General features: G+C 48.9%; 1 protein-coding gene and 1 pseudogene across 1 annotated transcript; one reads left to right on the top strand and one right to left on the bottom strand.

The window, feature by feature from the left end:
- Positions 1–1,871: 1,871 nt before the first annotated feature.
- Positions 1,872–6,824, top strand: LOC113455175 (GTPase IMAP family member 7-like; annotated as a pseudogene).
- Positions 6,825–9,138: 2,314 nt separating this feature from the next.
- Positions 9,139–12,074, bottom strand: LOC148123808 (GTPase IMAP family member 3-like). Its single transcript, XM_087918723.1, has 3 exons — positions 11,892–12,074; positions 10,411–11,200; positions 9,139–10,345 (listed from the first exon to the last, which is right to left on the bottom strand). The coding sequence occupies exons 1-3, from the start codon at positions 11,983–11,985 to the stop codon at positions 10,309–10,311; spliced, it is 921 nt and encodes a 306-aa protein (XP_087774849.1). The 5' UTR covers positions 11,986–12,074; the 3' UTR covers positions 9,139–10,308.
- Positions 12,075–12,389: the final 315 nt, after the last annotated feature.

Consider the following 12,389-nt stretch of genomic DNA (forward strand, 5'->3'; position numbering starts at 1 on the left):
CTTCCCATTCCATGGAGCTGAGCGGAAGTCAGGCATCCTTTTTCCCCCTTCGGACGTCCAGAAGGTTCCACCACCACCACAGAGTCTCCTGCACGGAGAGGAGGAAAGAAGGAAAGGAAAGAAGGAAAGGAAAGGAAAGGAAAGGGGGAAAGAAGGAAAGGAGGAAAGGAAAGGAAAGGAAAGAAGGAAAGGAAAGGGGGAAACAGAATGGAGGAATGAAAGGGAAAGGAGGGAAGAAGGAAAGGAAAGAAGGAAAGGAAAGGGAAAGGAAGAAAGAAGGAAGGAAAGGAGGGAAGAAGGAAAGGAAAGAAGGAAAGAAGGAAGGAAGAAGGAGGGAGGGAGGGGGGGAGGAAGGAAGGAAAGAAAAGGGAGGGCAAGCGAACAACCCCAAAGGAGGAAGTCTCCTCCTTCCCAGCCCATTCTACAGACCCCCAGTCCAAGGGACCCTGGAGGTCATCTGGCCCAACTCCCCCTGCCCAGCCCCTCCCACCGCTCAAGCTGTCCTATAGACCCCTGGCAGAATCAGCGTCACAGAGTTGGAAAGGGTCCCAGGAGGTCAGCTAGCCCAACCCCCCTGCCCGCCCCCTCTGCCCTCCCCCACCCCCGAATTCCCTTTCGGACTGCCCAATCTCCCCTCTCCTCCCCCTCTTGAGGCCAGGAATGGGGAGGGGGAGGGCTTTGTCCGGACAATGGGGGAGGGAATCGTTGGGGGCGGAAGTGAAGCCCCCTCCCTCCCTCCCACTTTGGAGAGACTTTGCAGCCCCTCCCCCTTCTTCTTCCCCCCACCCCCCATGGGAAAGGAGGGGGGACTTCGGAGGGGAGGGAGGGAGAAAAGAGCAACCTGAATTCCTCCTTCCGGGATGGGAGGGGGGAGGACTCTCTGCGACCCTGTTGGGTATATGGATACACCAACTAGTTTGGGTGAATAAATATATAAACCTAGGTTTAAGTGTTTGTAGCTTTAAGCACAAAAACTGCAATGTAATCTGATAATTAAGGGTGCGGTTGCAAGCAGCAGTAATAAGGCAGTGAGAGAGACGTAACACTTTCTGGTCTCTGGTTCCTGGTGTTACTGGTAGCTGGTCTGCTGGTCTCTCTGATCTCTGCTGCCTGCTGTTTTACTTCTGTATGAGACGTCTGCTTGTTGGCTACTGTGCAAGATACCTTTTTCTACTGAACAAAAGGACTTTTTACTTGGTGAGCTGTTCATACTCAGCGTTGTCTTTGAGAGAAAGGTATCGGGAGGAGAAGATTTACAAGCAGATAAAGACATTGTATTTACTGTTAATGGACTAGGTAACTGGATGGATATACTGGATTATTGACATATGGACTGAATGACACTTCTTAATCTTTGTGTGAATTAAATAACTATTTTAAAACTACAGTGTTTTTGTCTCCAGTGTGTGTATACTCTTGGGCCCAGCCTCTCTCTCATTTGGCTGCCTGGCTTGACTGCTGCTGTGCACTCTGCTTGGGGGTTTGTCCCCAAACACTAACAGACCCCCACTGCTTCTCTTGAGGGCTCACCAGAGCTCCGCCAGTCGCTCCTCCGTCTCTCCCCGCCCGGATCGCCGCGCAGAACTGAAGTTGGGAGCGCCCAAAGGGGGGGAGGAGACTCCCAGCGTCCCAGCTCCTCCCCCCCTCATTTGGCTACTTTCTCTTTCTCTTCCTCTCTCTCCCTCCCTCACACTCTCTTTCTCACTCAAGAGAAGGCAGGAGACAAGGAGTCGCAACCCATCTACTCCAACCCCTCCCCCGTGCTAAATACCGTCTTCCCCTCCCGTCACGGCTTCCAACGAACAAAGCTCCGGGTTTGGTTGGGTGGCCAGAGGGCGTAAATCCCGCCCGGCTTGGTCCCCTTTTCCCAGCTACTCCCAGGAGTAAAACGCAACGCTTACTACTCCGCCGGCCACACTTCCAGCCTGGCCTCTCTGCGCCTGCGCGAACTGGAAGCGGCGCGGGGGGAGACAGCGAAAGCTCCGCCAGCCGCACTTCCAGCCTGGCCTCTCTGCGCCTGCGCGAACTGGAAGCGGCGCCGGGGGGCAAGCTCCGCCGGCCACTTCTTCCAGCCTGGCCTCTGTGCGCCTGCGCGAACTGGAAGCGCCGCGGGGGGGGGCGAGAGGGGGGACGGCTAAAGCGAAAGCGGAGAAATCACGTGACTGGAGGGAAAGCGGCCGTCCCCCCCCGTTTTCTTTCCTCTTCTTTTCCTGCCAGGGGAGCCTCGCCCTCCGCCCACCCCGCCCCGAGGTCATCTAGTCTGACCCTGAAAGAATAATAATTGGAAGGGATCTCGGAGGTCATCTAGTCCGACCCCCTGCTCGAGGCAGAGACCCTGAGGGAATAAAAGAGTGGGAAGGGACCTCGGAGGTCAAATAGTCGGACCTTCCCACATTTTCCCCTCCCCCATCCTCAGAGAACTCCCCTCCCCGCCGACGGGTGGGGGAGGAAAGGAGGGGAAGAGGGCAGGGCGAGCAGGCAGGGGGCGGGGCGTTTCCCCGTCAGGACTTTTACGGACATCGCAGCCCCGAGAAGCTTCGTCGCTCCGTCTTTGGGCCCGAGGAGACTCCGGTGAGAGGGCGGGGGGGAGGGGGCTTTGGGGGGGAGGGAGGGGGAGGGGAGGGGAGGAGGAGGAGCCGATCGGGCGGAAATTTATTCTACCTTCTTTCTTTCTTTCTTTCTTTCCTTCCTTTCTCTCTTTCTTTCTTTTTCTTTCTTTCCTTTCTCTCTTTCTTTCCTTCTTTCCTTTCTTTCTTTTTTTCTATCTGTCTATCTTTCTTCTACCTTCCTTTTTCCTTCTTCTACCTTTCTCTCTTTCTTTCTCTTTTTCTTTCCATCTATCTACCTTTATCTATCTATCTATCTATCTATCTATCTATCTATCTATCTATCTTTCTTCTACCTTCCTTTTTCCTTCTTCTACCTTTCTTTCTCTTTCTTTCTTTCTTTCTGTCTTTCCTTCATTCTTTTCTTTTCTTTCTTTCTTTCTTTCTTTCTTTCTTTCTTTCTTTCTTTCTTTTTCTTCCACCTTCCTTTCTCTTTTTTTCTTTTTTCTTTCTTTCTGTGGTGGTCTGGCACTTGAAATGAGACGCAGGGAACCGTCTGAGCAAATGCCAGCCCTGAGAGAACCCAGGTACCAGCTTTTATTAAGAAAGAAATCAAAACAATGACCTCAACATTACCTCAACGGGGCCTCAGCAGGGTGATAATATACTGCGGAAAGTCCCGTGAGAATATCCAGGCACCAAAGGTCTCATGGGAATGGCTCGGCTGGGTACTGTGAACTTTCACCGACATACCTGGTCCATCTAAGCTTTGCAGGTCAAAACAGGACCAAACACCCATCATAAAGGCAATACTGCCCCCATGAGGAGCGTTTGTAAAATCCCTAGATCTATGCAAAGCTATACAAGGACTTACAGAATATGATGAATTACCACACTTTCCTTCTTTCTTGCTTTCTATCTTTCTTCTACCTTCCTTCCTTCCCTTCTTTCTTTCTTTGCATCCATCCATTCATCCATCCATCCATCCATCCATCCACCTATCTATCTACCTTCCTTTTTCCTTCTTTTAACTTCCTTTCTTTTTCTTTCTTTTCTTTCTTCTGCCTTCCTTTCTCTTTCTATATTTCTTCCTTCTACCTTCCTTCCTATTTTCATTCTTTTATCTATCTTCCTTTCTTTCTTTCTTTCTTTCTTTCTTTCTTTCTTTTTCTTTCTTTCTTTCTTTCTTTCTTTCTTTCTTTCTTTTTCTTTCTTTCATCTTTCTTCTACCTTCCTTGTTCGTTCTTGTTATCTTTCTCTCTTTCTTCTACCTACCTTCCTTCCTTCCTTCCTTCCTTTCTCTTTCTTTCCTTCCTTCCTTCCTTTCCTTCCTTCCTTCCTTCCTTCCTTCCTTCCTTCCTTCCTTCCTTCCTTCCTTCCTTCCTTCCTTCCTTCCTTCCTTCCTTCCTGTCTATCTATCTATCTATCTATCTATCTATCTATCTATCTATCTATCTATCTATCTATCTGTCTGTCTCTGTCTCTCTCTCTGTTCTCCTGCCTCACTTCTCTTCCCCCTCATCCTCTCCTCTGCTTCTTCTCTGCATTTTGTATCTTATGAGTATTTTACAACTGGATCAAACAATCTCCAGCAGCAACCACAACCAGCACGACCACAAAGAAAAACCAAACAAACCCAGCCTCACGTTTCCTCTCCTCCGTTTTTTTTTTCTCTTCTTCTTCTCTTCTTCTTTCTCTTTTGTTCTCGTTCCTTCCATCCGGCCAGAAGAGGCTTCCGGAACCTTCTCCCGCCCTCCTTCGCTTGCACTTCCCATTTACAAACCCCGGAGATCGGTGGCAGCGGATCAGTGCCAGCGCCAGCACACATGGGTGGAAATCAATCGGGTAAAATCTTTGACTTGGAAATGTCCTGGAAGGGATCTCGGAGGTCATCTAGCCCAACCCGCCTCCCCCCCACGCCTCAGCACCATTTTGGACAGAACGATTAAGCAGGGGGAACAGCCTTGTGAAGAAATGGTTGGAAAACCGTTTGGCCTGTCATGGCAGAGGGTTTCCTGCCCAAGCGGTGGCGGGGGATTTGGACTAAATGACCTCTGAGGTCCCTTCCAAACTATGTAATTCTGTAAGGGTCTCCTGCTTGGATTGGGGGTTGGACTAGATGACCTCCGAGTTCCCTTCTGACTCAGTGAGTCTAATAATTCTTGAAGGGTCCCCTGCTTGACATGGGGGTTGGACTAGATGACCTCCACGGTCCCTTCCAAACTCTGTAATTCTGTAAATTTCTCCTGCTTGCATTGGGGTTGGACTAGAGGACCTCCGAGGTCCCTCCCAGCTCTGTAATTCTCTAAGGGTCCCCTGCTTGAGGAGGGGGTTGGACTAGATGACCTCAAAGTCACCTTCCGACTCTGGTTCTGCAACTTTCTAAGGGTCTTTTGCTTGGGCAAGGGGTTGGACTAGATGACCTCTAAGGTCCCTTCCAAAGGCTATAATTCTGTAAGGGTCCCCTGCTTGGATTGGGGTTGGAGTAGATGACCTCCGAGTTCCCTTCTCACCCAGTGAGTCTATAATTCTCTAAAAGTCTCCTGCTTGGATTGGGGTTGGACTAGATGACCTCAAAGTCACCTTCCGACTCTGGTTCTGCAACTTTCTAAGGGTCTTTTGCTTGGGCAAGGGGTTGGACTAGATGACCTCTAAGGTCCCTTCCAAAGGCTATAATTCTGTAAGGGTCCCCTGCTTGGATTGGGGGTTGGAGTAGATGACCTCCGAGTTCCTTCTCACCCAGTGAGTCTATAATTCTCTAAAAGTCTCCTGCTTGGATTGGGGGTTGGACTAGATGACCTCAAAGTCGCCTTCTGACTCTGGTTCTGCAACTTTCTAAGGGTCTTTTGCTTGGGCAAGGGGTTGGACTAGATGTCCTCTAAGGTCCCTTCCAAAGGCTATAATTCTGTAAGGGTCCCCTGCTTGGATTGGGGGTTGGAGTAGATGACCTCCGAGTTCCCTTCTCACCCAGTGAGTCTATAATTCTCTAAAAGTCTCCTGCTTGGATTGGGGGTTGGGCTAGATGACCTCCGAGTTCCCTTCTGACTCGGTGAGTCTAATAATTCTCTGAGGGTCTCCTGCTTGAACTGGGGGTTCTTCTAGATGACCTGCCAGGCCCCCTTCCCGCTCTCTGAGTTTATAATTCTGTAAGGTCTCCTGCTGGAGAGTGGGGTGGGCTGGATGACCTCCTAGGTCCCTTCCCCCTCTGTGATTGTAGTTAGGAGAACGGTGGAAATTTTAATCTTCCCTCCCGCGCGGAGGACGTCCATGCCGTTGACTAATTTTATTCCTTCTCTTCCTTTCAGTTCCGGATCTGCGGATCGTCATGGTGGGCAAAACCGCAACGGGAAAAGTGTGACCGGAAACACCATTTTGGGGATGGATGCCTTCCCGTCCCGGGCGGCCTCGACTTCCGTCACGGCCAAGTGCAGAATGGCCACGCGGATCTTGCCGGACGGGGGCGCCTGGCCGTCATCGACACGCCGGGCTTTTTCGATACCGAGCAGTCGGAGCAGGCGACCTGCGCCGAGATCAAACGGTGTGTGAAGGTGTGTGCGCCGGGACCCCACGCCATCGTCCAAGTCATCCGCCTGGCCCATTTCAGCGGGGAAGAGTTGGAGGTCGCCCGGCTCATCAAAGACATCTTCAGCCTCAAAGCCAAGAAGTACATGATCATCTTGTTCACCCGCAAAGAAGACCTGGAGGGACGCTCTCTTCACGACCTGCTGTCCTCCGACGACAACGACGTCGGCTTGGAGCTCCTGCGGTCGCAAATTAAGAGTTGCGGGAACCGGTGCCTGGCTTTTAACAACCGGGCGGTCGGGTTGGAATGCCGGGCTCAGGCAGACGAGCTGATCCGGATGGTGGACGAGCTCGCGCAGAAGAACGAGCCGATGCCGTACTACACCAAAGACATGTTGGAGGCTGACCAAAAGAGCTGGCCATGGTGGCCATGTTCCCTCCTGTGATACGGAGCGTCGTCCTCCGATCGTCTGCGGGAGTGTGATTGTTGATTGATTGATTGTTGTTTGGGGGGGGTGTATTTTGTTTGGGGAGTTATGTCTGGCGTGTGTAGCAGAAGGAACGGGCCCGCGCAGGTGCGTGACGCTCCACTCGGACAGGTGAAAACTCACGTGTGAAGGTCCACTCCCGTGAGCGGAGACCGTTGTTAGGAATGATAGTCCCCTAACAGTTGGGTTGGCAATATATAAACCGGGATAATCACTTAATACTAAATTTGGATGCAGTGTGTGTGTGTGTGTGTGTGTGTGTGTGTGTGTGTGTATATATATATATATATATATATATATAATTACTAAATAAATCAATAAATTTACTATGCTTTGGAGCTGTCAGAGTTTGGTTGTTTTCTTGTCAACCTTTCATGACCAAACTAGGTCACGGCATCAGACCAGAGGATTGGCCTTCCAGCTATTTCCCACGTCGGACTTGCTTTTCTGCTCTGCACACGCACGCGGAAGCCTGGCTCATATTTGCCCCCTACAAAATCCACCCCGCGATGCACGATGACGTCGTCCCCGTCTGCACAATCCTCCAATCCCGCCGCAAAGCACAGGTGGGGGGGGGGGAAGGATGAGAATCCCGCTTCTTCATCCTTGACGGTACTTTCCGTGTCTTCGTTGCGGTCGAAAGACATGGAAAAAAGGGGGGGCTGATATCTTCCCTCCCCTGGACGGTGCCGAATGCCCACGATTGGAGCATTTTGGATCCATTTTCTTTACATGTGACCGATTTTTGTCAAAGAAACCTTGTTACGCCCCCTTTCCCCCCAATCTTTGAATGCGATATTCAGTCCGACGTTTTTTAGCCCGGGCCTAACATGAGTCCTTTAACAATTTCCCTCATCAAAGTCGAAATAGACTCGTCTCCTGTGTTCCTCCTCTCAACTCTCCTTTTGTGGGAAATGGACTCGAGCCGCCGGACGAGTAAAATGGACGCTAGCCCCGAACCCCGCCGCTCTGTGGATTAGTGCCAAGAGACTGCCGACTCGTGGCCTCAGCGTCATCGATGCTGCGATTGGTTGCTGCCAGGGTAAAGGGGGCGTTTCCCTTTTTTTCCCGCTTTTTTTTCTTCTCTCGTCTTCTGTGCTTGCTGAGGGATTTTTTTTTACCTCAGGATGCGCCCCAGGGGGACCCTAGGAACTGGCCTCGTTTCTCTCCGGAGGACGAATGAGGAGAAGAAGCCTTGAAAAGGCTACACGTTTGTGTTAGCTAGCGTCTCTTTCTTTCTCTTTCTTTCTTTCTTTCTTTCTTTCTTTCTTTCTTTCTTTCTTTCTCTTTCTTTCTCTTTGAAAATAAATAAAGATAAGACAAAGATCTTGACAAAGAATATGCTATCAAGACAAAAGGAAGAATTGGCGGACCTATTGAAAATTCACGTTACAAATAAGATCAAGTATTTGGGGATACATTTGACAGCAAGATGTAGTACATTAAAGGAGAATAATTATCTCAAACTTAAACAGCAGATAGCGCTAGATTTGGCGAAATGGGAAAATCTACAACTGTCATTCATAGGGAGAATATCAACAATCAAGATGAATATATTACCCAGAATTTTATCTTTGTTTCAAACAATACCAATCCGGCTTGGGAAAGGACTACTTTGAAGATTTCAATAAAATGGTGTTGAAATATATATATATATGGCAAAGTAAGAAAGCGAGAATAAAGACAAAACTTTTGCAAGTTGCTAGAGTAAGAGGCGGATTTGGTTTGCCTCATTGGGAGTTGTACTACCAAGCTACAAACCTGATGTGGGTTAAGCAATGGATAACATTAAGAAACACTAGATTGTTGACATTAGAAGGACATGATTTGTGGTTGGGGTGGCACGCTTTTTTATGGTATAAAGGAACCGAAACACAGGGATATTTTAGAAGACATCATATACGGGAGTCTCTGTGGTTAAACTGGGAGAAGATTAAAGGACAATGTTATTTGGAAATTCCAGTCTGGTTATCGACTATTGAAGCATTTTCCTATCCTATAATATACAAGAAGGAACAAACAGTTAGATATGGGGAAATATTGAATGAAAAGGGTGAACTTAAATCGATGCAAAAACTAGAGGAACAAGGCATAAAGATGAATTGGTTCTCATATGCGCAAATACATTCAAGGTATGATGAAGATTTTAAAACAGAAGGATTTTATGATAAACCGACTGATTTAGATAAGATTTTGACAGGTACTGATGAAAAGGTGATTAAAAAATTGTATGGTTATTTATTGGAAATTAAATTAGAGGAAGAACAAGTTAAAGAAACTATGATTGCTTGGGGGAAGAATTTTGGAGATGGGGTCGATTTAGAGAAACGGCAAAAATTGTGGTTTCAAAATTATAAAATGACAATGTCAACAGCATTTAAAGAAAATCTGTATAAGATGTTTTACAGGTGGCATTTTCCCGACAAGAAGAGCAAGAATGTTCAAGGATAAATCTGAAAAATGTTGGAAATGTCATCAGACACCTGGCTCATATTACATGTGGTGGACTTGTGCAGATGCTAGAAAATACTGGATTAAAATCCACACGTGGTTGGAAAAAAATGACAAAAAAACCAACAACATAGATTTGAAACCAGAGATATTTTTATTGGGAATTTTACCTGATACATACAGTAAAGATTTGAAATACTTGATTGTAAATGTATTCACAGAGGCCAGGATTGTATTTGCTAAAAACTGGAAAAATGAGAAAACACCATCGCAGGAGGAAACCATTAAGAAAATATTGGAATGTGCTGAAATGAGCAGATTGACATTTGAAATTAGAGAACAAGATGATAAACAATTTTACACAATGTGGGACCTTTTCTATCAGTGGTTAGATAATAAAATATAATAATGGAATATGTAGAATATTAGAAAATAATGAATATATCAAGATGTATTTCTTTTCTTTTTTTATTATTATATCTATAAAATGTTTCTAGGGTAGATTTGGGAGGATTATATGAATTGTTATGATATAAAGTAAGTAAATTATAAGTATCTTGCAAAGTATGAATTATAGTCAAATGATTAATAATGATGCAAGATATTTAATCTTTGATTGAGAATATGAATTATGATGCAACGTAAATGTAATTGCGACTATGAAATGGATGCACAAAAAATTTGTAAACCAACCGACACACGGCTTGTATATTTATGGAAGAAAGTTGGATGTTTTTATGTTTTGTTTGTTTTGGTTTCTTTAAAAACCAATAAAATTTACAAAAAAAAAAAGAAAAGAAAACATCATTCCCACATCTCGGCAACGTGCCTCACTTCTGCATTAAAGAAAGGAAAATCAAAATCACAGAGGGTCCTCAATTTACAACGGTTTAGTGACTGTTTCAAAATTACAATGGCGCTGAAGAAAGTGACTTCGGACCATCCATCCTTGAGACCGTTGCAGTAGCCACACGCTGACGTGATCAAAATTCGGACGCTCGGCCACTGACTTGTATTTATGGTGGGCTCAGGACATTTCCCCGATTTTGCGACCCTCCAATGAGCAAAGTCAACGGGGAAGCCCGCTTTGCTTCACAACGGTTTTGACCCCGACGGTGATTCGGCGAACAACAGTGACAGGAAAGTTCGTAAAACGGCAGGTGGGTGGAGACAAAGTGCTCCCTCACAAAGGTCTTCCCTGGGCAAAGAAATTTTGGGGCTCCACCGTGAATAATAGCTTGAGGACTAGCTGTGCGTTGTTTTCATGACCTGGAGACGAAACAAAGTCAGGACTCGAAAGCTTAAGGGAAGAAGTATCGGAACACGGCGACAAGTCCTCTTCTCAGGGAGGAAAACGCCACGACAATGACTTTTTTCAGGCAGGACAACGCCACAACAACGACTTTTTCAGGTAGGACAACGCCACGAACAACACATTTTTCAGGCAGGACAACGCCCATCCGCCAACATTAAAGATGAACGAGAATGGAAGGGTGCAGAGCAAGAGCATGTCGACGATGCTTCGGGATGACTTGCGGTTCTGCTCGATGAACTCCCGGACGTGCTCGTCCTGTACGTTGGGCTCCAAGTACAGCCGGTTGACATAGTATTGCCCACCATTCTGGAAAACGGTCCTCTGCACCATTGCCATCAGCTCTGACACCTGCCTCTCCCGCTCGGCTCCCGCGGCCTTGTTGTTGAACCCGTAGAAGCGGTTCTCGCACCTCCGGATCAGGTCGCGCAGATTCCGGTTGTCGGCGCTTCGGACGTACTCCTGCAGGGAGTCCCCGCCCAAATCCTCCACGCAGGTAAAGAGGATGATGGTGTGCCTGGTGGACTCGGGCCCAAAGATATCCCAGACGCACTGCGCCGCAACAGCATCTTCGGCGGTGAAGCGTCCCACCTGGGTGACCAAGATGAGGGCATGGGGGCCGGGCCAGGAGAGATGAAGGCAAGCCAGGATGTCCCGCCGCACCTCCTCTGTGTAGTCGTCACGGTCAAACAGGCCGGGGGTGTCGACCACGGAGATCGTCCTGCCCTGCCAGCTGCCCTGCTCCCTTTGGCACCTCAGGGTGGTGATCTTGGCTGTCAAGATGGACTTGAATGCCCTCCGGCCGAGGATGGTGTTGCCCGTCGCGCTCTTCCCGCCACCGCTTTTCCCCACCAGGATCAGCCGGAGTTCGGCACCGTCGCCTGGGAGTTTGGAAGACGAGGTGACAGAAATGCTGACAGTCACTGTAGCCCTGGGGCGCTATTGATCCCTTCCTTCTCTTTCTCCTTCTTCTTCTTTCTTCCCTTTCCTCCCCTTCCCTCCCCCTTTTTCCTTCCTTCCCTCCTTCCCTCTCTGCCTTTCTTCCATTCCCTTTTCCTTCCAATCCTGCCAGCTCTCCCTCTTTTTCCTCCTTCTCTTCCCTTTCCTCCCTTCCTCCCCTTCTTCCTTTCTGCCTTCCTTTCTCTTGCTTTTTCCTTCCTTCTCTTTCTCTTTCCTTCTTTCCCCCTTCCTTCATTAATGCCTCGCTCCCTCCTTTTCTTTTTCTTTTTCTTTTTCCTTTCTGTCTCCCTCCCTCCTTTCTCTCCTCCCTCTTCCTTCCATCCTCCCTTCCTTCTTCCCATCCTCCCTTTTTCCTCCCTTTCCTTCCTTCCTCCCTCCCCCTTCTCTTTCCTTTCTGCCGTTCTTTCTCTTTCTCTTTTTTTCCTTCCTTCTTTCCTTCCTTTCTTCCTTCCTCTCAGCCTCCCACCCTCCCTTTTCTTTTTCTTCTTTCCTTCCTTCCTCCCATCCTGCCAGCCTCCCTCTTTCCTCCCTTCTCTCTTCCTTCCTTCCTCCCTTCTCTTCCTCCTCCCTCCCTCCCTCCTTTCCTTCCTTCCTCCCTTTGGGAGCTTTTACCTCTCTCAGCGTCCATCCCTCCTCCAAGGCCACTTCCGATCTCCCACTCCTCCAAATCCCTGTGGGGAGAAAGCAGAACCCCCCCTCCCTCCATTAGGAGTCCGATTTGAGTCAGGGGGCTCCCGATTAGGGTCTCTCCGTTCCAGGTGGACCCACCTGCGCTCCGAGGACCCCCCCCTCGGTGGGGAGGGGGAGGGCTCCCCCCTTCCAACTGGGACCAGTCAGGGACACAGACCAGCCTTCCCCCCCCCACCGCCTCCCCCGGTGACCCCCACCCCAAAGCCCCTCCCTCCGCCCCCACCCCGGGCGCCCTTGGGAGGGGCAAGTCCCAGAGCCCAGCTGAATGCGTCTCTCGCACCCGCTACCTGAAGAGACCCTCCCCCTCCAGACCCAATTCCCTGGCCTCCCCGAAGGGGGACGGAGCAAAGGAAGGAAGGAAGGAAGGAGGGGAGGAAAGGAAAGGGGGTGTTGGTCGAGGGAGGTTGGGGGAGAGAGGGT

Source organism: Pseudonaja textilis, unplaced genomic scaffold, assembly GCF_049901715.1.
Source record: "Pseudonaja textilis isolate UNSWEBS1 unplaced genomic scaffold, rPseTex1.2 PTEXCTG308, whole genome shotgun sequence".
Taxonomy (NCBI): Eukaryota; Metazoa; Chordata; class Lepidosauria; order Squamata; family Elapidae; genus Pseudonaja; species Pseudonaja textilis.

Bases quoted from the DNA above. Each gene is read 5' to 3' on its own strand.
- LOC148123808 (XM_087918723.1), bottom strand. From the start codon at position 11,985: ATGGAGGGAGGGGGGGTTCTGCTTTCTCCCCACAGGGATTTGGAGGAG. The intron at 11,201-11,891 runs GTAAAAGCTCCC...CCAAACTCCCAG, and splicing joins AGGGATGGACGCTGAGAGAG to GCGACGGTGCCGAACTCCGG. The intron at 10,346-10,410 runs GTCGTTGTTGTG...CTCCCTGAGAAG, and splicing joins GCGTTGTCCTACCTGAAAAA to AGGACTTGTCGCCGTGTTCC.